The sequence below is a fragment of the Phyllobates terribilis genome, unplaced genomic scaffold (genome assembly GCF_046119375.1).
Source record: "Phyllobates terribilis strain yellow unplaced genomic scaffold, ASM4611937v1 Scaffold_8__6_contigs__length_399053987, whole genome shotgun sequence".
Lineage (NCBI taxonomy): Eukaryota > Metazoa > Chordata > Amphibia > Anura > Dendrobatidae > Phyllobates > Phyllobates terribilis.
The window spans coordinates 29,603,941-29,628,712 of NW_027362768.1; the positions used below are offsets into that span (position 1 = coordinate 29,603,941).

A 24,772-nucleotide genomic window follows, 5' to 3' on the forward strand; every position below is an offset into this window, starting at 1 on the left:
CCGCAGAGCGGGAAGTTGAGACCTGGCCAGCCGCAGACCAGAAATCAGTATCCATTATATTTAAGAGATTGCAAACTGTCTTTGAAAACCGCATTGAGACAGATCTTCGGATGAGGTTCTATCACTGTACCCAGAAACCTGAGGACAGTATCCGGGACTATGCCTGGCGACTACAAGAGGCACTGCGAGCCCTGAAACAGGTTAGTCCAGACAGCATACATGATTAGAACAAAATGCTGACAGAACAATTCATCCGGGGGTTAAGGTCCCAGGAGGAAAGCAGAACTGTACGGTGGTGGGCCTTAGATCATCCAAATGCCACCCTTGACACCCTGAAGGACATGGCTATTAAAGGCCTTCAGCCCCTGGAAACATCAAGTACTGCTATCCAGCGTTACCAAGGTGGGGCCACCCCAATGGCCACAGCACTCACTACCCCTTCATTAGAGGCTGAGACGAAAGTGCGAACAGCGCCCCCTAGCGAGCTGGACAGCCTGCGCTCTGAAGTGCGTCAGCTAAGTAAAACCCTGACCACTGTCCTGAGCGCCCTGCAGCTACAGACGGAGCCCGAGCCGGAGGGAAGGATCCTACTCGCCAACAGTCCTGAGGATGTCCCCTGGATGAGGAGAAGAAGGAGGACAATGCAACCCCATGGGAGGACCAACGACCAACGTCGCCCTCCAGGAGAACTCATCTGCTACCGTTGCCACAAGGCAGGCCACACCACGCGGATCTGTCCTTTAAACGGGCAAACCCTGGGGCCAAGGGCCGACACCCAGGAGTAGATCAACCAGGCCCATCAAGCTGGTACGAACGGTTTGTAGGAGGAAGGCCTTTCCTGTCCATCGTGCTGGACGGCATAGCAACACCTGCACTACTGGACACCGGCTCACAGGTAATTGTGGCGCCCCTGAGGGTTCAGTCGCCACAGGGGTACTGCACCTCAGTAGAGGTATGGTATCTCCTCTTCCAGGTATGGATGGAGCATCTCTCAGGACACCACGTCACCATTCAACACTACACCACTCCTGTCCTGAAGGGGGCCTAAATGCACCAGGGTGCTGCCCCGGCCCGGGATATAGGAGAAGGGGGGGGACCAAAAGATAGGGGGAACCATGTAATGGGTGAGGGTGGAGAACACATTTTTAGGTTACACTTACCCATTCATATTTAATCTTCAGCCATCTTAAGTTCAAGGTCTTTTGATTGTGATCTTCATCGCTGAATGTGGCTTTCGGCTAAGAACCTGCAGCCTATTGAAGATACACGGTCCTCGTTCTCTGGCCTTGAGACGTGGAGCGGGTCAGAGTTAACCACTGCCTCTACCCGGTCAAGGTCCCTACCTAAGAAGGCCTGGAGGGGAGCAGAGGAGACAAGCTCCACGGGCAAAAGGATCCCAGGGGGATACAGACGGAGCGGCACACGCCACCTGTATTTCTTACTCTGGCCTAGTCAGAGGGATTCCTACTGCAAGAGGGGTGACCGGCCCCCGATATCTGACTTTGTTACTTCACGTCTGAGTCAGAAAAGCCCGGAGGCTTAGTGGATCCCAGGAGGGATACGGACGGAGCGGTATACGCCACGTGTACCTCTCTACCTGCGTTCATCCAGTGGGACCCGGCCTTGCACCTAGTTCTAACCACACAAACAGTCAAGTGAAGACTTAGTGGGAGAACTCACCTAGGAGAGGAACACACACACCAGAGGGGTCTCGACAGGTGCTCCTGATCTATCTGGAAAGTGCTGGACGCCCTTCCTGGTGGCCGCAGCACGCCGTGAGGAGCAGAGGGAAGCTTTGCGGCTGAAACTTCATCAAGTAAGTAAAATACCCTGGATGACTTCACACCCCGCTTCAGCCTGTTATTTCCTGCGCAGCACAGCACCCACCATCCTTCCTCACACTGCCCTGAGGCCCGCTCCGCCTGCGGGGAGCCGTCCCATCTTAGCTGTCTGCAACATCGGCCTCAGTGGACTGAAACAGCGCTGGTGTCCATCACCGGGAACCGTAGGTGGCGTAGTTGGAAAATTACCACTCAACCCTGAAAGCCCATTAAACATCTTTTATTGTGACCGCCCTGGGCACGGACCGGATCCGGGCTGCGACTGCAACCCCCGAGACACCTACACTGACCCGGCTCCAAATAAAACCCCACTTCCCAGGGTGAGGGCTGTGAGCGTCACATAACCATCATACCTGATGTCCTCTACAAAAGGTACTGGTCCATGGATGAACTCCACCTGCCAGCCATAAATCTCTCTGTGTATGCCTCCAATGGCCTCCCTCTTAACCTAGTAGGGGTTAAGGACGTGACAGTGAAAGTGGGGAGAGTGGAACTAAAGGTCCAAGGACTGATTGTAATAGAGTCTAACCCTGGTGATACCAATCCATATATGATACTTGGTGCAACTGTTGTTGGTAACTGTTTGGGAGATGTGTTGTTTTTACTCCAACAGATTGCTGACACTGCCAAACCAGGGCAGAGGAAGGTGCTCCAGAAGGAAATTCGCGCCCTCCTGTACCAGCAACAGGTAAAACTAACAGGTGGTGAGATTGGTAATGTACGGGTGACAGACCCGATACCCATTGTGATTCCTCCAATGAGTGAAATGCTGATTTGGTGTAGGGCAGCAATAGGTCTCAAGGTACAGAACTACCAGGTGATAGTAGAGCCCGTTAACTCAGAGCACAGACCTACACTCCTAACTGCTAGAGGGGAAGTTGATGTACGCAATGGGAGGGTACCCGTACATCTCCTAAATTGTGGGGAGGAGGAAGTTAAATTGCCACGATACGCCACTGTTGCCAGACTGTATACTGTGAATGATGATGCCATACACACAGTGGAATCCTTGACCCCACCAGATACAGTGGAGGACAATGACTCCGAAGCTCAGCTGGAGGAATGGTGTCAACAGCTCCATGTTGGGACTGACGCCACTCCTGTCCATCAGAAACATGGTGTCTACAGAGTGGTTCGGGAATATGAACAGGTGTTTAGTAAACACCCACTTGATTTTGGAAGGGTTAAAGGGGTACAACACCACATACCCACCGGTAACCATCCACCCATTAAGGAGCGTTACAGACCCATACCACCAGCACATTACCAAAAAGCCAAAGAAATGTTGCATGACATGAAAAAGGCAGGGGTAGTAAGGGATAGCTGTAGTCCCAGGGCAGCTCCCCTGGTCCTGGTCAGAAAGAATGATGGTAGCATGAGGATGTGTGTAGATTATAGACAAATTAATCGAATAACACATATAGATGCATACCCTTTGCCCCGTATAGAGGAATCCCTGGCTGCACTAAAATCTGCCAATTATTTCTCTACATTGGATCTCACTAGCGGGTACTGGCAAGTCTCTTTTGCTGAGGAAGACCGGGAGAAGACAGCCTTCACCACCCCGATTGGATTATGCGAGTTCAACAGCATGCCATTTAGACTCTGCAACACACCCAGAACGTTCCAGAGGTTGATGGAGTGTTGCTTGGGACACCGGAACTTTGAGACAGTGCTGCTATACCTGGATGACTTGATAGTGTACTCGAGGACGTATGAAGACCATCTAAAGCACCTGGCGGAGGTATTTGAGGCATTGTCCCAGTATTGGATGAAACTAAAACCTTCCAAGTGCCACCTGCTCAAACAGAAGGTTCAGTACCTGGGACAGGTGGTCAGCTCAGAGGAAGTAGCACCAGACCCGGAGAAGGTCACTGCAATCCAGAAGTGGCCTGAACCAAGGAACATCAAAGAGGTACGTCAATTTCTGGGACTGGTCGGGTACTACAGGAGGTTCATTAAGGACTACACCAAAAAGGTAGCACCTCTACAAAATCTCCTGGTAGGACAGTCCAAAAGAGGTAAAAGTCCCCCATTACAGTGGGGCAAAGAGCAGACTGAGTCCTTTGCATCAATGAAGGAAGTCCTAACCGGTGAGGAAATCCTGGCTTACCCCGACTACAGCCAACCTTTCCTGTTGTACACCGACGCCAGCAACGAGGGACTGGGAGCTCTGTTGTCCCAGAAGCAAAACGGCAGAGAAAATGTAATTGCCTATGCCAGTAGGAAGCTTCGCCCTACTGAGAGGAATCCGGAGAATTACAGTTCCTTCAAGCTGGAGTTCCTGGCCTTGGTCTGGGCTATCACTTAAAGATTCAAGCATTACCTAGCCTCAACCAAATTCACAGCCTTTACCGACAATAATCCCTTGACACACCTGGAGACAGCCAGGTTGGGAGCCATGGAACAGCGTTGGGTGGCCAGACTGTCGAATTATCAGTTCACAATCAAGTACCGGGCAGGTCACAAGAACACCAATGCTGATGCCCTATCAAGAATGCCCCACCAGTCGGACACCGAGGATGAAGTGGATGACCTAGAAGAAATTGAATTACCTGCTTTCCACAGAAGCTGAGTGGTCCACGAGCAACACGCCTCCAGAAGACTTCATGGTAAGACGCTAAACCCTTTACCTCATCACAGTTGGAAGGAGACCCAGGACAGTGACCCGGTTGTCAGCCTCATCAAAGAACTGATAACCCAAGAAGGTTCTCACCTGGAGAAGGATGCTCCTCCACAAGTCAAACACCTGTGGAATGAGAGAAGCCGACTGTTCATCTACAGAGAAAAGCTGTGCAGAAGGTATGTCAACCCCAGAACCCATGAAGTGGTGTGGCAGATTGTTGTACCCAGGACGGATATCCAGATGGTGCTAGAGGCCTACCATGACCAAGCAGGTCATTTTAGTTGGAAGAAGCTGGAAACCCTGCTGAAGGACCGATTCTATTGGGTTGGAATGCGGAGTTCCATAGAAAGGTGGTGCCGGAATTATGGGCCCTGTAGCCTCAGAAGGAAAGACTGCGGCAGCCAGAAAGCACCCTTGCAGTCCATCAAAACAACTCAACCCCTGGAGATTGTCGCTCTGGATCACGTCAAACTGTCGCCCAGCAGATAAGGCTATTCCTATGCCCTGACCATGGTGGATCACTATTCCCAGTTCCTGGTGGTAGCCCCTGTCAAGGATCTGACAGCAGAAACTGCAGCAAGAACGTTCCAAGCCTACTTCTGCAGACCCCATGGATTTCCGGACAAGGTGCTAACAGATCAAGGCCCTGCTTTTGAAGCTGAGCTATTCAAGGAATTCTGTCACCTGTATAGATGCAAGAAGATCCGGACTACGCCACATCACCCGCAAACCAACGGTATGTGCGAGAAAATGAATAACATCGTTATAGACCTGTTAAAAACCCTACCTTTGGAAGAGAGGAACCAGTGGCCAGACAAACTACCTGACCTAGTGGACCTGTATAACCACATACCCGTGAGTTCTACTAACTGTACCCCAGCGTACCTCATGAGAACAAGACCTGGAAAATTGCCCATGGACCTGGAGCTCGGAGTGATAGAACGTGCTACAGATAAGTCAACTGAAGATTGGGATACAAGTCGGCAAGAGCAGTACAGGAAAGTACACGCCTGTGTCGAAGACAGTCTAAACAAGGTGAGGGAAAGACAAGAAGACCAATATAACAAACATGCACCAGCAGAACCCTTGGCACCAGGAGAAATAGTGCTAAAGCGGAAAAGAAGAGGTCACAAGCTCGATGACCAGTGGGAAAGAGAGCCCTACACAGTGTTAAATTCCAAATTCGACAACACCAAAACCTGCCTGATCAGCAAAGATGGAGGTAAGACGACCGCAACAGTCTCGAGAGACCACTTGAAGTTGTGCCCAGGTCTACTGAAGACACAAGAGGAAGAAGCACCTCTTGTAATACCGGAGAAACCCAAGGAAGATGTACTTCATACAGTTCTAGGAGACTTCCCTGCGGACTGGCCTCAACTTGATGGAGCAGTTATTATACCAGTAATACACTTCTGTCAACCACCAGACGAGCCTCCACCACAAGAAGAACTTGCTCAGGAACAGGAAGAGTCCCCAGTAAGAGGAGGATCACCCGTTGAGGCAGAGCCTGAAGGCCCAGTAAACAGTGTACTTGCGAGTCCCATAGAGAGATTGAGGCAGTTTTATAATCTACCAGCACGTAGATCTGACAGGTTAACAGAGAGTGCATGCACAGACACCAGTATCACCCCAGTGCTACGAATGTCCACACGCAGCACACAAGGCCAAATCCCTGCCAGATATAGGGAATAAGTACAAAGTGCCTACATTGTAAATAGTTACCCAGTTGGGTATTACCTACTGTTATTTATTGTGTAAACTGAAAATAATATGTGCCTTTAGTTACCCGTGAGGACTGTGAGCAGCCAAAAACTTTCCCATGTAAATAGTTGCACTTACCAAAGTGCCCCCCTTATTTATTTCATATTAAAAAGACCACAGAACAAAAACCCGTTTGGCGTGGCCGAAGACGTGGTCCAACTCCTGGATCACTTATGACCTGTAGCCACGCCCAAGGCCTACGTTGAGGGTTTTCAGACAGGTCCCTCATGCTCCTGTTGTTACACCTTCATCAGTGAAATGGACACCTGGTGACGGGACTTACTGTAACATTGTCATTGTTGTTGTAATTATTATTGTTACTGTTGTTACCTGTCTAAAATGCTTCAGTCCAGGAGTACTGAATTGGCACCCTGCTACTACAGGTACCACAGGACCCAAAAGGGTGCATGGACGGACTTCTCCACAAGAGGCCCTCATTACATTACAAACACCTCCACCCTTCCACCTCATACCATCAGAGGGAGCCCTGTTAGGGATATATATATGGAGGGTGGAGTTAGGTAGTCAGTGAGTTCAGTCAGAGAGTAGTCTGAAGACAGTGTGCTGGCACTTAGACCAGTGAAGAAGCAGCACGTGAGCTGCTGTGTTCTGAGGGCCCCGAGTGTGGCCGAGGCAAGGAGAGAGGAGAGAGGAGTTAAGGGGGCAGAGGAGCATCACAGGCTCACCCCAAGACACAATCCGGACACCGGGTCTGCGCCTACAGGGACTCTATACCCAGTAGGGAATACCGGTATACCAGGAGGCTTCCAGACCCCTGGTCATCCTGAAGCTACCATCAAATACAGGACTAGGAAAAACGAAGGCCCCGTCGTCCAGGGATAGTGATTGCCAAAGAAAAGTCCTACTACCAAGCTGTCAGGTGAGAGAGCAACACAACGCAGAAGCTAGGCTAAGTTCCAGGCTGGCCAGAAGCTTAGAGAGAGGAAGACACGGATCAGTAGGCCTTATACCCGCTCACTGGGGAGAAGTCCAGAAGTGCACCCTTCCTAGCAAGTACCCTGGACCATACCTGCCAGTAAAGGTACTGAAGCGAATCCCCTGTGTGCGTGTCCGTCATTCCTCCTGACCCGACCGGGCCATCTCTCACCTGCATCCCATCCATCAACCCTGCCCCGGGGGCCCGCTCCGCCTGTGGGGAGCAGAAACATCCCAGCTGCCATCCCATCACCCCCTGAGGTCTGCAGCAGCGCTGGTAACTATTACCAGAAACCACAGGTGGTGTCACGAGACAAACTGTTAACAAAAACACTAAAACCACTTTTAAAGAGTGACACAGAGGACAGGCCCGGGAGCCGACTGCCGTGACATCCCAAGGAGGTAAAGGCCCGGGTACCGAGTCTCCCCCATATATCCCCCCTGGGTGAGTCAGGACCACTAGGAAATGATGAAAAAAGCCAGTGAAGATGCTTCAGGAGAAACACCGCCTGCGTTTTCCAGAAGTGTCTTGCCTTTGAAAAACTCAGCAGGTACACCGACGTTTAAATGATGATATGTACACATTAGCTTAGGGTGTGTCCACACTGAGGTTTTTTTGCTCAGCTTTTGTAGCAGAAAGTTTCCATTATTAGGGTATGTGCACATGTGGCGCCCCTGCGGGTCCAGTTGCCACAGAGGTACTGCATCTCACCCAGAGGTGTGGTACCCCACTCTCAGGTAAGGAGGGGGTACTACCCGGGACCCACACACCCACATCCAATACACTCCACTTCGGTAGGGAAGGGCGAGATTGCTAGTTAGAGGAGGTGCGTGGAGGAAGTAGATCAGGGGAGCACAGGCAGAAAGAGTATAAGAAGAAGGGGAACCATCTAGAAGGGTCGAGTCCTACTCAGGAGAGCAGTGTAGGAGGGTCCAGGCTCCTGTCTCCAGTGCTTGGAGCAGGAGTTGAGTTGAGAGAGAGGAGTCGGGTCCAGTCAGAGAGGCCCAGGAGGAGCGAGTGAGAGAGGACGGGAGCAGAGGGAAGGCTCCAGAGACAGAGGGGATCCCAGGGGCATGGTGAGTGCAGGAAGCCACCAGTATGCCCGAGTTCACATGGACGTGGAGGGATCAGGCCGCAGAAGGGGACCAGCCCCAAAACTAGTGGAGAACAACCAGGCTCAGCTAGCCAACCGGAGGTTGCAGCATTTTCAAGGAGTCGCAGCCAAAACCCACAATTATATCGCTGAAAAGGTGGCCACATAGGGTCCAGGGGATTGCAAGTCGCCCGACAACACACGAGGCCACTGGCTTGGGACACTGATCGTGAGGGGCAGGAGGGTGAGAGCCAGCGCAGTAAGATGACCGGGAAAGGTACATAGGTCCCGTTTAAGTGCTTCTGAGGTACTTGAGAGATTGCTGGACCCCTACCCTGGAGGACACAGAACGACGTGGGCGGTCATTCCCCGCTGCAGCGGTGACTTGGAACTGCTTTGAACTGTGAGTAAAGCCTGAAGACTGCACCCCACTGTGTCCTTGACTCATTATCAGTGCCATAACCTGCCTTACACCGCACCAACAACATCTACCTCATAAAATCACCATCTACTGCCCTGGAGTTAAGCTCTGCCTGTGGAGAGCTGAACCAACTCTGCTGCGTCACCATCAGCTCCAGAGGATCTGCACCGCAGCGGCGGCTCCCATGTAGCCGCATACCACAGGTGGCGTCACGAACATTATCTCTAAAAACTTTATTCCCCTTTTCTTTAATCTTTAATTGACCGCCCTGGGTCACGGACCGGGTCACTGCCACCGTGACATCCCCCAGCATCGACTGGCCCGGCTACCAAGTACCCCACAGCCCAGGGGGCGCGTCACACACTGTCCGGAGTCGCCTGCGGCCCCGACACAGCGGAATAGCCGCCGGCAGCTTCTGGTCGTTTTATGCAAATGAGCGACGCCATTTTTTTTTCACCTGCGGACTTTCCTCATAGAGGTTAGGTCTATGGGGAAAGCCCGCATGCCGACCCGCAAGAGAAATTGACATGCTGTGGTCTGGGAAGACGCACTGCATGTCATTTTCCGCGGGTGAGCCGCAGACGCATAGTGGACAAGGGATTTCTAGAAATCCCATCCGTTATGCTGTAACATTTAGATGCTGCGGGTTTGACGTTGCATGACACGCATCTTCAAACCCGCAACGGCTCCTGACCGTATGCACATACCCTTAGCTACATGCACACAATATTTTTTCAGGAGGCTTCCACTGCAGAAACCACCTGGAAACCCGAAAAAAAAAATTCATAAGAATGAACTTATGGATGTCTATGGAAAAAGTTCATTGCTGTACCTATGTTCAGATTTTGTTACTTTTTTTTAACTATTCAGGGTTCGGAAACCACGGAGCAGTTAAAATAAGGACTGTGTTCATTCTTCGGAAGGCTCACCCTCAAAAGCTGCTCACTCTCTACATGGAAGATATAGTAAAAAGTTCTCGATGACCGAGTTGCTGCAGAAATGATAGTGAATTTGCTGATCGGAGCTGCTTTAGGATAAAGCTGCCTGCTTTTCCAGAAGTGGTTTTGTGAGTGATAACTCCAGCAGCTGCACCGGCGTCTAAAAGATGTCATGTCCACATAATCTCTGCAATCAAAATTCTTGGTTTTTGGAGAGTTTCTACTCCGAAAAACCCAGCAAAAAAAACTCATAAATTTGGGCTATCTACATACTGAGTTTTTGGAGCAGATCCTTACCAAAATCATCCTCAAAAACTGCTTCAAAACCTCTATGAAAACACTTCCATTTAATCTCTATGGAAATCCATTTTGCTGTTCATAGGAAGAGTTTTTGAGCTTTTTTTTCCTGAAGAGGTTTTGAAAAACTGTAAGTGAAAAAAAAAGTATAGATGACTTCAACTCCTGGAGGAGTCCTGACAAAAGTAGGCACTGTCTAAGCAAAACATTGCAAAGAACATCGCAGGCAAAACTGTTCAAAACCTCTTCAAAACCAGGGAAAGAAAGGCAACAGCAATATCTCCACAGAAGACATGACTTTCCTGAAGTGATTTCTGCTTGGAAAACTCATGGTTTTTAAAGACTTCAAACAGCTCAGTGTGAACATAGCCCTACATTAAGTACTCTGATTATAGTCACATGGCAGAAGTGCTTCAAATAGATCTACATAGCTGCGATGTTATTGGGGTTTCCTGCCATAATTACCACATTGTTTCTTTTTTCAGGTTTATTTTAGCTCTCTAACTATATGATCAATAACGTGTAATTTCATTTACATTTAGTAGGTGATGTGAATGGTCTATCTAATGTCTTTTTATCTTACTTGCCATTTTCATACACTGTCAGGCCGCGTGCACACATTCAGTATTTGGTCAGTTTTTTACCTCAGTATTTGTAAGCCAAAACCAGGAGTGGGTGATAAATACAGAAGTGCTGACGTGATTCTATTATACTTTTCCTCTGATCGTTCCACTCCTGGTTTTGGCTTACAAATACTGAGGTAAAATACTGACCAAATACTCTATATGTGCACGCGGCCTTAGGCTACGTTCCCGCGATGAGCTTTTATCGCATTTTTGACATTATGTTTTTTCTCTTTTTGTGTCATGCTTTAAATAAAGCTGCTTTGTTTTTGAAACTTCCTGGTATTTGGCTTTGACTAAACTTTATTGATATACTTAGGTGCGGATTACGTGCGTTTGTGATGCGTTTCCGCTGCTGAAACGCACTAAAACCGCATGTGTGTTTTTTACCTGTGGATTTTCCGCATGTAATGTAAGTCTGTGGGGAAAATCCGCACATAAAACTCAGGATACCCACAAGAGAAACTGACATGTTGTGGATGAGAAACACGCACCGCAGGTCAGTTTACACAGTGTAAAAAAAAGCACAGCGGGCAGGAGATCTCTATAGATCCCATCCACATTGCTGGAGCTGTAAGAGGCTGCGTTTATGACCCAGTGAAATACACAGCACCAAAAACTCAACTCACTAAAAGCTCATTGTGGGAGCGTAGCCTTATTTTATTTTACTTATATGGTAAAAGAAAACACTAAAAAATATATATATATGGTAAAAAAGAACACTCTAACTAAAACACTTGCACAAAAATTTCGAGTATACAAAAAAAAATCATTCCAGGGGGAGACTGGAGCACATCTGCGCAAAAACTGTATAACTTTTAAAAAAGTCACAAATAATGAATTAACTTCAAACATCTGGATTCCAAAAACTGCCATAATGGTGAACAGACAAAAAGCTGATATGCATTGACAAAGTAGACTTCATCTAAGGCCACGGCCCCACTGTCAGTATTTGGTCAGTATTCGATCAGTATTTCATCTCAGGAGTGGGAGCCGAAATCAGGAGTGGGTGATAAATGCAGAATTGGTGACTTGTTTCTATTCTACCTTTTCTCTGATTGTTCCTCATTTGGTTTTGGCTCCCACTCCTGAGAGAAAATACTGAATACTGACCAAATACTGATAATGGGGCCGTGGCCTTACAAGAAGAATTCGGCACAAAACAAAAGACAGCCTTAAAAAAGGCAAAACTAGATACAAAATAGGCACAAATGCAATAATGAATCGAGCTCTATTGCAAAAAAGTACACACAAAAAATAACTATATATGTTTTTTATTTTATTTATAGTGTTCTCTAATGTTCTTTCCCAATATACCTGCTCCATCATTAGGTCCCTGTGTGCCTCAACAACTGGACACCAAGCCTTCATGCGCCTCGGACTTTCTAACACTGTTATGGAGCGCTGCCGCAGGAGCCGATTATTACACAGGAACATTAATAGATCAAAGTGGGAAGACACTGACATGTAATACTACAGATCTGAGATGTGACATTAGTGGCATTGAGTGTGGCAAGACTCACACTGTGACAACGGCAGCGTATAATGACCAGTGTCGCAGTGACAACAGTTCTTCTGTCTCCATTGTTACAGGTAACTATTTCATTCAGGGTATGTTAATCAAGATCTGTTGCCATCATTGCACATACTCGTCCACAAGGTTTATCATGCTAAGTTGGTACTACATAATAAAATACAGGTAAATCCCAGGAGTGCCAGCAGGTGTATGGACAAGGAACAATAAACCAATAAACCATGTAAGGGATAAAGAAACATACACATAAAGAGCAGCACATCCAATATAAAAAGGGGGTACTTTATAGACATATATACCTACTAGATACAAAACATATCTAAAAAGAAAAACCATCAGAAAACATAAAGGTCACAGTCCCAGCCCCAGGTTTGGCAATGGACCTCCACTCACAGTATAAATGAATGGATGCAACACAAGGATGAAAAAATGCATTAATGATGCAGTAAATAAAACTGTACTCCACAAAATAGCAGACACAGAAAAAGATGTTTGCAGTTACCACATTCTCAATACGGAGTTCCAATCCAGGAATGATTAAGAGGGTGTGCATCCATACTTAGTCAGGTGGGGAATGCTACCCCCATGTATCGCCATACCAAGATTGCTTCTTTGGAAGTGATATCAGTCATGTTAACACAATCAGCGCAGGATGTCCACGGGAGCGCAAGTAATCAGTAAGGTGAGGAGGATTTTTTGTTTTACTTTTTAGTGCCTCATTCATGTTTTATTTTTGTTTTTTAATCACGGGTGGAAAACCTCATTAATACACTTTCATTGTGTTTGGAGCTCCGTTTATCTGATACAAGAGCTCCATGTCCCCAGCTATACATGGATTTAAAGGATTATGCCAATGTTATGAAGTTCATATAGTAAGTTCAATAGCATGAGAATAAGCAAGTTTGTAACTGACTTGCATTTTTCTCTGCTGTCATTCTCCTGTTATGAGAGCTTTTATCTTACATAGTGTACAGCTTGTTGCCAAGGAGACCGACAACTAGAACCTGGCTGAGTATACAAAATAGCTACATTCCAGGCTGATGAATTAACAAAACACTCCCATGAAATTTTTTATTCTGTAAACCTATCTACATGTGTATGTAATGTAGTGTAAGTGCGTTAATATACTCACCAATTGCAGTCTTGCCCGGTTTTCAGCATCTGTCTGGTCCTCTTCTCATGTGACTTCTATTCTGACTCTCCAGATCACACTGGATTTTATGTGTGATCTGGAAGTTGCTTTTACAATTAAGTCTATGGAGAAAGAGGTACAGTAAGTACAATTATCAGCATTTCATAAGGTTTTATACTTTTATTGACAAATACAACAAATTTATGCAAAGACTCAATATTCACAGAGTTGACCCTTAATTTTCAAGACTTCTGCAAATAAAAACACAGAAATTGCGATAATCTCCAATCACTGAATAGACAAAAATGGGTTGTCATCAGGATTTGGCCCAGAAAGCTGGTATACAGTATGCCAGCACAAATTTCAGAAGTCTTGAAAAATAAGGGTCAACGGTGTAAATATTGTGTGTGGGGAACTGTAGGGGATCATACTGTTTAGGGGCTGTGCTTTCTGTTTTATTGGGTTTGGGAGCTGCAGAGGCTCATACGGTGTGGGGGGGCTGTGGGGGATTATAATGTGTATAGGGGGCTGTGGGGGAAATCATAATGTGTTTAGACCATCATTCTGTATGTGGGATAATACTTTTTGGGTAGCTGTACTGTGCTGTGTTGAGGGGCTGTGGGGAATTATAATGTGTTGGTGGGCAACACAGCTCTTATATAATGTGTTGGTGGGAGGGGAACTGTGGGGATAATCATACTGTGCAGAGGCCACCGTACTGTGTGTGTGGGATCACACTTTTAAGGAGATATGGGAGTCATCATAATAACTGTGTGAGGACTGTGGAGATCATATTGTTTGGGGGGCCACTGTGGGCCATCATGCTGTGTTGAGGGGCTGTTGGGAATTATATCGTGTGGGGCATCATATTGTGTGTGGGGGCATCATACTGTGTGTGGGGAGGCAGTTGGGTTCAGCATACTGTGTGGGGAATCTCTGAGATCATCATTCTGTATTAGGGACTCTGGGACATCAATCTTTGTGTGGGGGAGCTGCTGATCATGCTACAAGGGCTGAATAAGAGGAGCAATATGATTTACTGGTTGCTATAAACTTTATAATAAGCAGTAAATTATATAGGTTTGATTAGCTGCTACTGGTAAGAGTACATACAATAAGCTGTATTGTAACTTCTATTAGTTGAAGCAGCGAGTCAACAGACTTTTAATTTTGCTCAATATTAAGCAACAAAATTAAGATAAAATAATAAAATGTTAATATTTATATTGAACAGAATTCAATTTGGTTCATTGTTTCGGCCCTCTACAACAGTCACAGTCTCTCATGTGGCTCAACTGTAAAATGAATTGCCCACCCCCGCACTGGGCAATCCCTTTAAATCTTAAAAAGAGAATGTATTTTATTATTAAGAGATGGAATAAATGTTAACATAGTATGTAAAAAGTATTGTAAAAAGATGAGAGGTCTGAGTATTAATATATTAATATCTCAGCTGAGATTCAGTGAAAATGTATTATTATTATTTCATTTTAGCTCCGTGTGTTCCTACTAATTTTGTGAAATCTGTGACCTGTGAGACTTATTCCATATCTTTATCATGGGATGGGGCTCCTGGAGCCACTGCATACACAGTGACAGCTCGTGCAAGGCAGAATGAGACCTCCATCACAACCACAAATACCCACTATGAACTTCATGACCTCTTATGTGACATGGAGTATGACATCATCTTGGTCAGTGAATCTGCAGATTGCATCAGCAACGGGAATAATTCCATCCACCTTTGGACAAGTAAGTCTTAAAGGACCAAAACTGTTTTTTTTTTTTATTGTAGATGAACAATATTTCATATTTTATTTTTTCATTGTTTTGGTTTTTCTAGTTCCTTGTCCTCCCCAGATTCTAGAAGCCTATGCATTATGTGATAATAATTCAGGGTTCATACAATGGGAGATTAGTCGCAATGCAAGGTCATATTCGGCTGTAGTGGAAGGAGTTAATACCTTGGCTTGCAACACAACTAACACTAGGTGCGAGACCCCCGAACTAGAATGTGGACGGAATTACACAGTCACCGTTTGGGCTGAGGATGGAACATGCATGGGTCAGAATAGTACGAAAAGATCATTTAAAACAGGTCAGTGTCCAGAATGATGCATGATGCCATTTACTAGATGAACATTTGTTGGCAAACCTGGCACAGGTATCAATCCACACAATGATGAAATGAATCAACACATACATTCTAGATTGTATGAAATGAACTCTCTTTCACCATCCTAAAGCCCCGAGAATGGGCTTGTTGATCACTTTGCTAACCAGAGATATCAGATATTTACCCCTGAGCCCTTCTTAAGGGGTTATTCCCATCTTCATAAATGGTATTGTCGGATAGTGCTACTTAATTCAAATCTTTTTTCAATTTACTACTTATTAAAATTTTCAGCCATTCTTGAGTTATTAACACTTTTATTTACAGCTCGCTGCCTTGAAGACCGACCATCGCTGTTAGACATGAGAAATATGCACAGTTCTTAGAAATTCTTTTATATTGAGCTTGTAAGCACTGAAGCTGACCAGGGTCACTGGACATCACTGTTACCTCCTAATCCAGGCCTGCTTCAGTGCAGTGCTTACAAGCTAGACGACAGCAGTGGTCAGTCTCCAAGGCAATGAGCTGTAAATAAAAGAAAATTACTAATATGTGAAGATCAGATGTAAATGTTAATAATGAGCAGTAAATTGCCAAATCGCTTGCACGATCTGACAATATCCATCTTTGAAGATGGGAGTAACCCTTTAACCACTATTACTAGGAATGCAATCACTACCCCTAGACCACTCTACTGTATATACATGTCTTATGTAGGTAAAGTGAGTATAATATATGCTCAGTGTTCTCTCTAAATCTACGCAGCCAGTTGCTGGTGCTGTGTTCTCTCTTAGCTGTGCAAGCAGTATAAAAAAATATATAAAAGTACAGTACATTAGTGTTGGAGGGCAATTCCATAAGATAAGACAGCAAGAACAGCGCTACATGCCATTCCATACATTATATCAAATGACACAAATCATGACAGAATAAGGACAGCAGTCCACTCCTTGTGAATCTCCCCCAAATTGTTGAATGGCCTTTTCTTAACAATCCTTTCAAGGCTGTGGTTACCCCGGTTGCTTGTGCACCTTTTTCTACCACACTTTTTCCATCCAGTCAACTTTCCATTAATATGCTTGGATACAGCACTCTGAACAGCCAGCTTCTTTAGCAATGACCTTTTGTGGCTTACCCTCCTTGTGGAGTGTGTCAATAACTGCCTTCTGAACATCTGTCAAGTCAGCAGTCTTCCCCATGATTTTGGAGCCTACTGAAACAGACTAAGGGACCTTTTTAAACGCTTAGGAAGCCTTTGCAGGTGTTTTTTGTTCATTATTCTAATTTACTGAGATAATGACTTTTGTGTTTTCATTGGCTGTAAGCCATAATCATCAACATTAACAGAAATAAACACTTGAAATAGATCACTCTGTTTGTAATGACTCTATATAATACATGTGTTTCACGTTTTGTTTTGAAGAACTGAAATAAATTAACTTTTTGATGATATTCTAATTTAGTGAGAAGCACTTGTAATAGTCATGATGAAATAAACTGGTATAGAGGTTTCAGCAAAAAAAAAATCTTTGTATTATGAAAGGTTATACAAATTTCCAATATATTTTCCTTGTGTTTTTTCTTTTAATTTCATTGCTTGCTATCTGGATAAGTTCAGTATTTCCTCCCAGTTGTCACTGTCATACGATGATCATGCCACAACTCCTGTAATCAGTCACCTTTATTGAAATCAGAATATCCTTGAACTTGTTTTGCGGAAGATATACATACAGTATAATATGAAGGAGTCTTGAATTACAATTTTTTTTTACATTACTATTCTTATGAAAGAATAAAGTCTCCCAAACTCTTTGCGATTTTAGTGCCATGTGTTCCTCAGAACATAAACACTACAACTTTGTGCCAGGAAAATGCCCTTAACGTGTTTTGGGATATCAGTCCTGGAGCTACTGGCTATTCGGCTACAGCTGTGGGAAGACAGGGGGATGTTATCACTGCAGACGTCTCGGACAGCACCTGTCAGTTGTCCCCTCTTCTATGTGGGGAGGTATACAGCTTGACTATTCTGGCCATGCATGATGAATGTAAGAGTGCACAGAGCGCCACCGTGGAAGCCAAATCCGGTAAGTGGGCAATGAAAAGGATGATATTTGTGAGGTCACTCCGTCAAATGGGTGGGAGGTTTGTGCTTTGTGTTTATACCCGAAAACTGGATTCAACCATGTCCCCAGATGTATCCATTGACGTCAATAAGGAAAATGGAGTCCAAATAATGAACATTATGGCTATGCATTGTCAATGGTGGGCACATCGTATATGTCAGGAACTGCTCCCAATATGTACTTCAGTTGCATGTGATAGATGTGAAACAGCCTCATAGTTACTTCACATGAGCACATAGTGGGACTAATGAAAATCATTATAATTTCATATAGTGGACATGGGTACTGGGTTACCAGACATCTTTACACTGTTATCAGCCCAAATTGAAATCTGGTAAATTCTCTAGATGCCATTCCTGACGTATCTATCCACACTGATAACTTTTTTCAAATTTTGAAATCGAGCCCCGGTTTGTAATAATAATAATAATAATAATAATAATATTAGCATATACCTCCAATTAGACATGTAGTATAGTTCTTCTGATTCGCTAGGTCGTTTTCCCCACGTGCAGGGCATTGCAGTAGCTCAGGTCCATGGTGATGACCACTAACAACTAACTGACTGTCACTTTGAGTGGTGGTAACCATGGATACCTAAGGTCCTGCAATGTCCTGCACATGAATAAGAACTATATTACATTTCTAATTGGAGGTATTTTCTAATATTATTATTAATTAATTAATTATTAATATTATTATTATTACACCTACTACATATTGGGATAGGATTTTTAAACATGAATTCACCAGGTATGTAGTTTCCAGGCAAAAACTAGAAGTGACCAAATAAATGAATCATAAAATCAATTTTTTATTTGAAAATTATATTTAAAACATAATTAAAATCAGGAATAGGTGCTAGAGAAGAATGAAGGACTAGAGCTCCAAATAATGGTAATAGCAATATAGGCAGGTAAATTCATGGGTTTGTTAATCTTATTATACACGGCTAAAGCAGATAGCTAATGATTTTCATATGTGAGGATGTTCCCCTACTTCTGCCAGTGAAGAAACTATTTAAAATCTGGCAATTAGATAAATATCAATAGAAAATTTAATTGAGCAATATACTCATAATATGTTATGCTTATTTATTGCTGCTTGAAAATGCTCACCGAGAACTAGAAGTAATACATTGTAATTATTCAAAATGGCCTGCAGATGGCACTTGACCTCTCCAAGTATAAAGTGCACATGCTTATAATAAACTGATTAAAGTGCAAAATGTCACAATAATATTCACCTCTATATATAAAGCACTCAGAATAGTACAATTATATCAATACCATTTGTCAAATTTAGACATTATAGCTATAAAGTGCATTAAGCAGATAACACATAAGGTACAACTATTTGAAAACCACTATAATCAGCATGGTAACATATCCTAAATTAAACAGGTGTCTTAAGGTGCATCAGTGCCTGACAATTGTACTTGTCTTATTGCCTATTTGAATGCATAGCTTCTAACATAATATTAGCCCTGAAAATTCTGAGTGCCTTATATAGAGGTCAATATTATTGGGGTACATCCTCACATGTGAAAATCATTAGCTATCTGCTTAGCCGTTTATAATTAACAAACCCATGAGTTTACCTGCCTATATTGCTATTACCATTATTTGGAGCTCTAGTCCTTCATTCTTCTCTAGCACCTATTCCTGATTTTAATTACATATAGTTAGTAAAGCCGAATAAAGACTTGCGTCCATCAAGTTCGACCTGTTAGTTCTGTAATTGCTAAAGTTGATCCAGAGGAGGGCAAAAACCCCAAATGATTTAGCCAATCTTCACCTGAGGAAAAATTCCCTCCCGACTCTGAAACCAGCAGTCAGAATAAATCCCTGTATCAACCTACTATTTTATTCTATTTTTAAGTATATGCAGAAATCTGCCTGGTATCTAGAAATGCATCCAGTCCCCGCTTGAACTGGTGTAGTGAATCCGACATTACCGTCTCCTCACTCAGTGAATTCCATATTCTCACTGCTCTTACCGTAAAGAACCCCTTCCTATGCTGGTGCTGAAACCTTTTCTCTTCCAGTCTTAGTGAATGCCCTCTTGTTACCGTAATATCCCTCCTTTTGAACAAATCCCGGGCAAGATCTCTATACTGTCCCCTAACATATTTGTACACATTTATTATGTCCCCCCTCAACCTTCTCTTTTCCAGGCTGAATAGTCCTAGTTTTGCCAACCTCTCTGGGTATTGCAGTCCCTCCATTCCCCTTATTAATTTTGTTGCCCTCCTTTGTACCTTTTCAAGCTCATTTATATCCTTTCTATATATTGGGGCCCATAACTGAGCACAGTATTCCAAGTGTGGTCTGACCAGTGCTTTGTACAGTGGAAGAACAATGTTCTCATCCTTTGCAGCTATACCTCTTCTGATACATCCCATTACCCTGTTTGCCCTTACAGCAGCGGCCTGACTTTGGGCACTCCAATTTAGTTTGCTATCAATCAAGATGCCCAAGTCCTTCTCCATCTCTGAATTCCCCAATGATTTCCCATTCAGTGAGTACTGGTGACTTCCATTTTTCCTTCCCATATGTATGACCTTACATTTCTCCTCGTTAAACCTCATTTGCCATTTAATGCTCCACCTACCCAGCTTATCCAAATCCCTCTGTAGGTCTGCACTGTCCTCTTTTGTATTAATTGTTTTACATAACTTTGTGTCATCTGCAAATATTGATATTTTACTATTTATCCCGTTGACTATGTCGTTAATAAAGATATTAAATAACATTGGGCCTAGTACAGGCCCCTGTGGTACCCCACTAGTGACGCTTACCCAATCTGAGTATATTCCATTTATAACCACCCTCTGCCTTCTATCCTTTAGCCAGTTAGCTACCCACTTGCAGACATTTTCCCCCAGCCCCATCATTCTCATTTTGTATACCAACCTATTATGTGGCACGCTATCGAACGCTTTTGAGAAGTCGAGATACATGACATCCACTGGTTCCCCCTGATCTACTCGAGAGCTAACCTCCTCGTAGAAGTCAATCAGGTTTGTTTGGCAGGAGCGATTCCTCATGAATCCATGTTGGTTCGGGGTTAATAGATTATTAGCGTCAAGATGCTCCATGATTGCCTCATTAATAAAGCCTTCAAAAATTTTACCCACAACGGACGTCAGACTCACCGGCCGATAGTTTCCGGCGTCACTTTTCGCTCCCTTTTTGAATATTGGCACTACATTCACCTGTCGCCAATCAAGTGGCACAGACCCAGTCTCAACAGAGTCCTTAAAAATAAGATATAACGGTCTGTCTATCACATTACTTAGTTCCTTTAGTACCCGTGGGTGTATGCCATCAGGTCCTGGTGATTTGTTTATTTTAATGTTACTGAGGCGTTTCTGTACCCCAGCTTGGGTTAGATTTGTCATACTTAGTGGAGGATTAAGCTTGTCACTTCTCATTTCGCCTGTTAGTTCTTTTTCCTTTGTGAAAGTTGACGAAAAAAAATTATTTAATAGATTAGCTTTATCCTCATCTTTCTCTATGATTTTGCCTTCCTCACTTTTTATCGGTCCAATATTATCCGATTTAATCCTTTTACTATTTATATACGTAAAGAACAGTTTGGGATTTGATCTACTTTCCCTAGCAATACGTTTCTCTGTTTCCTCCTTTGCTATTTTTATTTGTTTTTTACAGGTTCTCGTTTTTTCCTTGTAACACATTAGTGCCTCCTTGCTGTTTTCCTGTTTTAATCTATTGAATGCCTCTTTTTTGCTATTTAACGCCCCTTTTACGTTCTTATTCAACCATATTGGTTTCCTCTTATTTCTGGCCCTTTTATTCCCATACGGTATATACCTCTCGCACTGAGTATTCAGAATTCTTTTGAAGGTTTCCCATTTACTATTCGTATTCCTTTGATTAAGAACTTTGTCCCAGTCTATAAGCTGAAGGTTTTCTTTCAGCTGATCAAACTTCGCCCTCCTAAAGTTTAATGTTTTAGTTATTCCCTTATTGATAACCCTACTGAAGGGCATTTTGAAATTGATAATATTATGATCGCTATTACCTAGGTGCCCCCCTATCTGTACCTCAGTTATTCTATCAGGCCTATTAGTCAATATTAAGTCCAACACTGCCTTCCCTCTCGTTGGTTCCTGCACTAGTTGGGAGAGATAATTATCCTTGATATTTGTCAAGAACCTTTTTCCTTTCTGCGATCTACAGGTTTCTGTTTCCCAGTCAATATCCGGGTAGTTGAAGTCCCCCATTACAATCACCTCATTATGTTTTGCTACTTTGTCTATTTGTCCTAATAGCAGTTTCTCATTCTCCTCTGTTATATTAGGTGGCTTATAGCAGACCCCCAGTAATATTTTATTTTTATTTTTTGCCCCCTCTATCTCTACCCACATGGACTCGACCCCCTCTTCTCCCTCTCCTATATCTTCCCTTAGTCTGGGCTTTAGACGTGACCTTACATATAAGCAGACTCCTCCGCCCTTCCCCTGTTTCCGGTCCCTTCTAAATAAACTATAATCTGTTAAATTTACCGCCCAGTCGTAGCTATCGTCTAGCCAAGTCTCTGTTATACCTACGATGTCATACCTCTCCTCCGATATAAGCGCCCGCAGCTCATCCGCCTTATTGGTCAGGCTTCTTGCGTTGGTCAGCATGCAAGATAAAACTTTGGGGTTATTTAGCATCCTATTCTTCTCTAACGATCTAACTGTACTATCCCCACCCCCCTCTCCACCCTCATTATATTCACTTCTCCCCTTCCCCCTTGCTTGCCTCACATCCCACCTATTTCCTTGGTTTCCCCCCCCCCCGTCTCTAGTTTAAAAACTCCTCCAACCTATTAGCCATCTTCTTCCCCAGCACCGCTGCACCCTCCCCATTGAGGTGCAGCCCGTCCCTACGGTAGAGCCTGTAGCCGACAGCGAAGTCGGCCCAGTTCTCCATGAACCCAAACCCTTCTGCCTTGCACCAACTCTTTAGCCACTTATTCACCTCCCTAACCTCCCGTTGGCGCTCCTGTGTGGCTCGCGGGATTGGTAGTATTTCTGAGAAAACTACCTTGGAGGTCCTTGCCCTAAGCTTCCTACCTAGATCCCTGAAATCATTTTTAAGGACCCTCCATCTACCACTCACTTTGTCATTGGTGCCAATGTGGACCATGACCGCTGGGTCTTTGCCAGCCCCACCCAGTAACCTGTCAACCCGATCCGCGATGTGCCGGACTCGAGCGCCAGGGAGGCAGCACACCGTTCGGCGATCCCGGTCTTTGTGACAGATTGCCCTGTCTGTCCCCCTAATAATAGAGTCACCCACTACCAGGACCTGTCTAGCCTGCCCTACACTTCCCCCCTCCCCCTCATTACTGGAGCATACACTCCCCCGGCGGTCAGAGGATCTGTCGTGCTCCAATAATGCCGGTTCTGAACCAGCCTTCCTATACTTCTTCCCTCTATCCCTTCTAACTGTTACCCAGCTCCCTGCCTGTTCAGCCTGCGCTTCCCCACTAAGCTCCACCCCCAGTGTTGACCCATTGAGTGTCTGCTCAGTGAGCAGCAAACTCCGTTCCATGTTGTCGATGCTACTCAGTACCGCTATCTGAGCACTTAGATCCAGGATTTGGGCTTCCAAGTGCACGATATGCTCACATCTCTCGCAGCAGTATGGATCCCTGAGCGGTAGCTCAGGGAATGCATACATTGCGCAAGATGTACACTGCACGGCTCCGGCCAACATGGACGTCATTCTAAATATGGGGATACAGTCAGTATATATGTACAAGTACAAAACACAATTATTTATATATAGGTGTATGGACGGGGATCAATTAGGGATGTGCAAGTGTATCGATTAGATATCGGCGCGGGATCAGTTAAGTATGGACGGGGGATCAATTAAGTATCAATTAAGTATGGACGGGGATCAGCTGAGTGGGTCAGGTGGATTAATTAAGTATGGACGGTGTGTCAATTAACTATGGACTGGGATCAATAAGTATGGACTGGGGAAATAATTAATTGTGGACTAGGGAATCAATCAATTAATTATGGACAGGGGGTTTAATTAAATAGGATGGGGGTAAAGCAAATAAATAGGTATGGACGGTGGGTCAATTAACTAAGGACTGGGGATCAATAAGTATCAATAATATTAATAAATATGGACTGGGGAAATAATTAATTGTGGTCTGGGGAATCAATCAATTAATTATGGACAGGGGTTAATTAAATATGGTGGGGGATAAGGCAAATAGATAGGGACTGGGGATGAGTAAAAGTGGACAAGGGGAATCTATTAAATAGGACAAGGGGGATCAATCAATTATGGGCTGGGGGGGTCAATCATTTAAATGTGGTCAGGGGGATCACTTTAATATGGACGGGGGGTGGTCGGGGATCAATTAAATGAGGACGGGGGGTCAATTTAATGTGGTCAGAGGGATCAGTTAAATATGGACGGGGGTGTTCAGGGGAATCAATTTAAATATGGACGGGGGTGATCAATTAAATATGGACGGGGGGGTAATCAATTAAATATGGACTAGGGAATACAATACAATTACAATACAGATACAAATACAATACAGTACAGTACACACTTGGGTTCAGTAGGGCCGCTTATCGCGGCCTCCTGCCCCTCACTCACCTCCTCTAGGGACGCTGCACGCTATCACAGCGCGCTTGTCCCTCCGGTCGCCTCTTACCGGTCCTCCTGATCACCTCCTGGTCACCACCACCTGGCACCCTCCGCTGGCCGGCACTGCACGCTGCCACAGCGCTCTCTTGCGCTCGTCCCTCCGGTCGCCTCCTACTGGTCCTCCCGGTCCGCTCGGTCACCTCCGCCTAGCTCTCCTCCCTTCCCAGGAGCTCTCTCCACACACAGCACAACTCTTGCAGCACACGGCAGGCTCCGCCTCCACCACTTCCTGTCAGGTTTTAAATATAATTTTCAAATAAAAAATTGATTTTATGATTAATTTTTTTTGTCACTTCTAGTTTTTGCCTGGAAACTACATACCTGGTGAATTCTTATGTAAAAATGTATATTGATGAGAAGTGCTGCCCAGATATCTAGGGCTATTTTTTGGGGAAAAAAGGGCAATTGTTGTTATATAATATTGGGATAGGATCTTGGAGATGGGAATACTACGTTAACTTCTCAATACATTTTCATCTATCCAGTGCCATATAGAGCATGCTTGCTACAGTAATCTTTCCGTAATCTCCCACCTACACCAATATACACTCCAATGGTTAGAGAGACACATTTACAGAATAGACATTGTTAATTATATCTGTCACTCGCTTCCAAAAAATATCCAAGTCTGGACAGGTCCA

The 24,772-nt window shown here is 44.6% G+C and overlaps 1 protein-coding gene across 1 annotated transcript; it reads left to right on the plus strand.

Moving 5' to 3' along the window:
- The first annotated feature begins 14,820 nt into the window (after positions 1-14,820).
- Positions 14,821-24,459, plus strand: LOC141156638 (fibronectin type III domain-containing protein 7-like). The gene is made up of 4 exons (XM_073642827.1): positions 14,821-14,955; positions 15,047-15,301; positions 17,140-17,400; positions 24,431-24,459. Exons 1-4 carry the CDS (start codon positions 14,877-14,879, stop codon positions 24,457-24,459), a joined length of 624 nt encoding a protein of 207 aa, XP_073498928.1. The 5' UTR covers positions 14,821-14,876.
- The last annotated feature ends 313 nt before the right edge of the window (positions 24,460-24,772 follow it).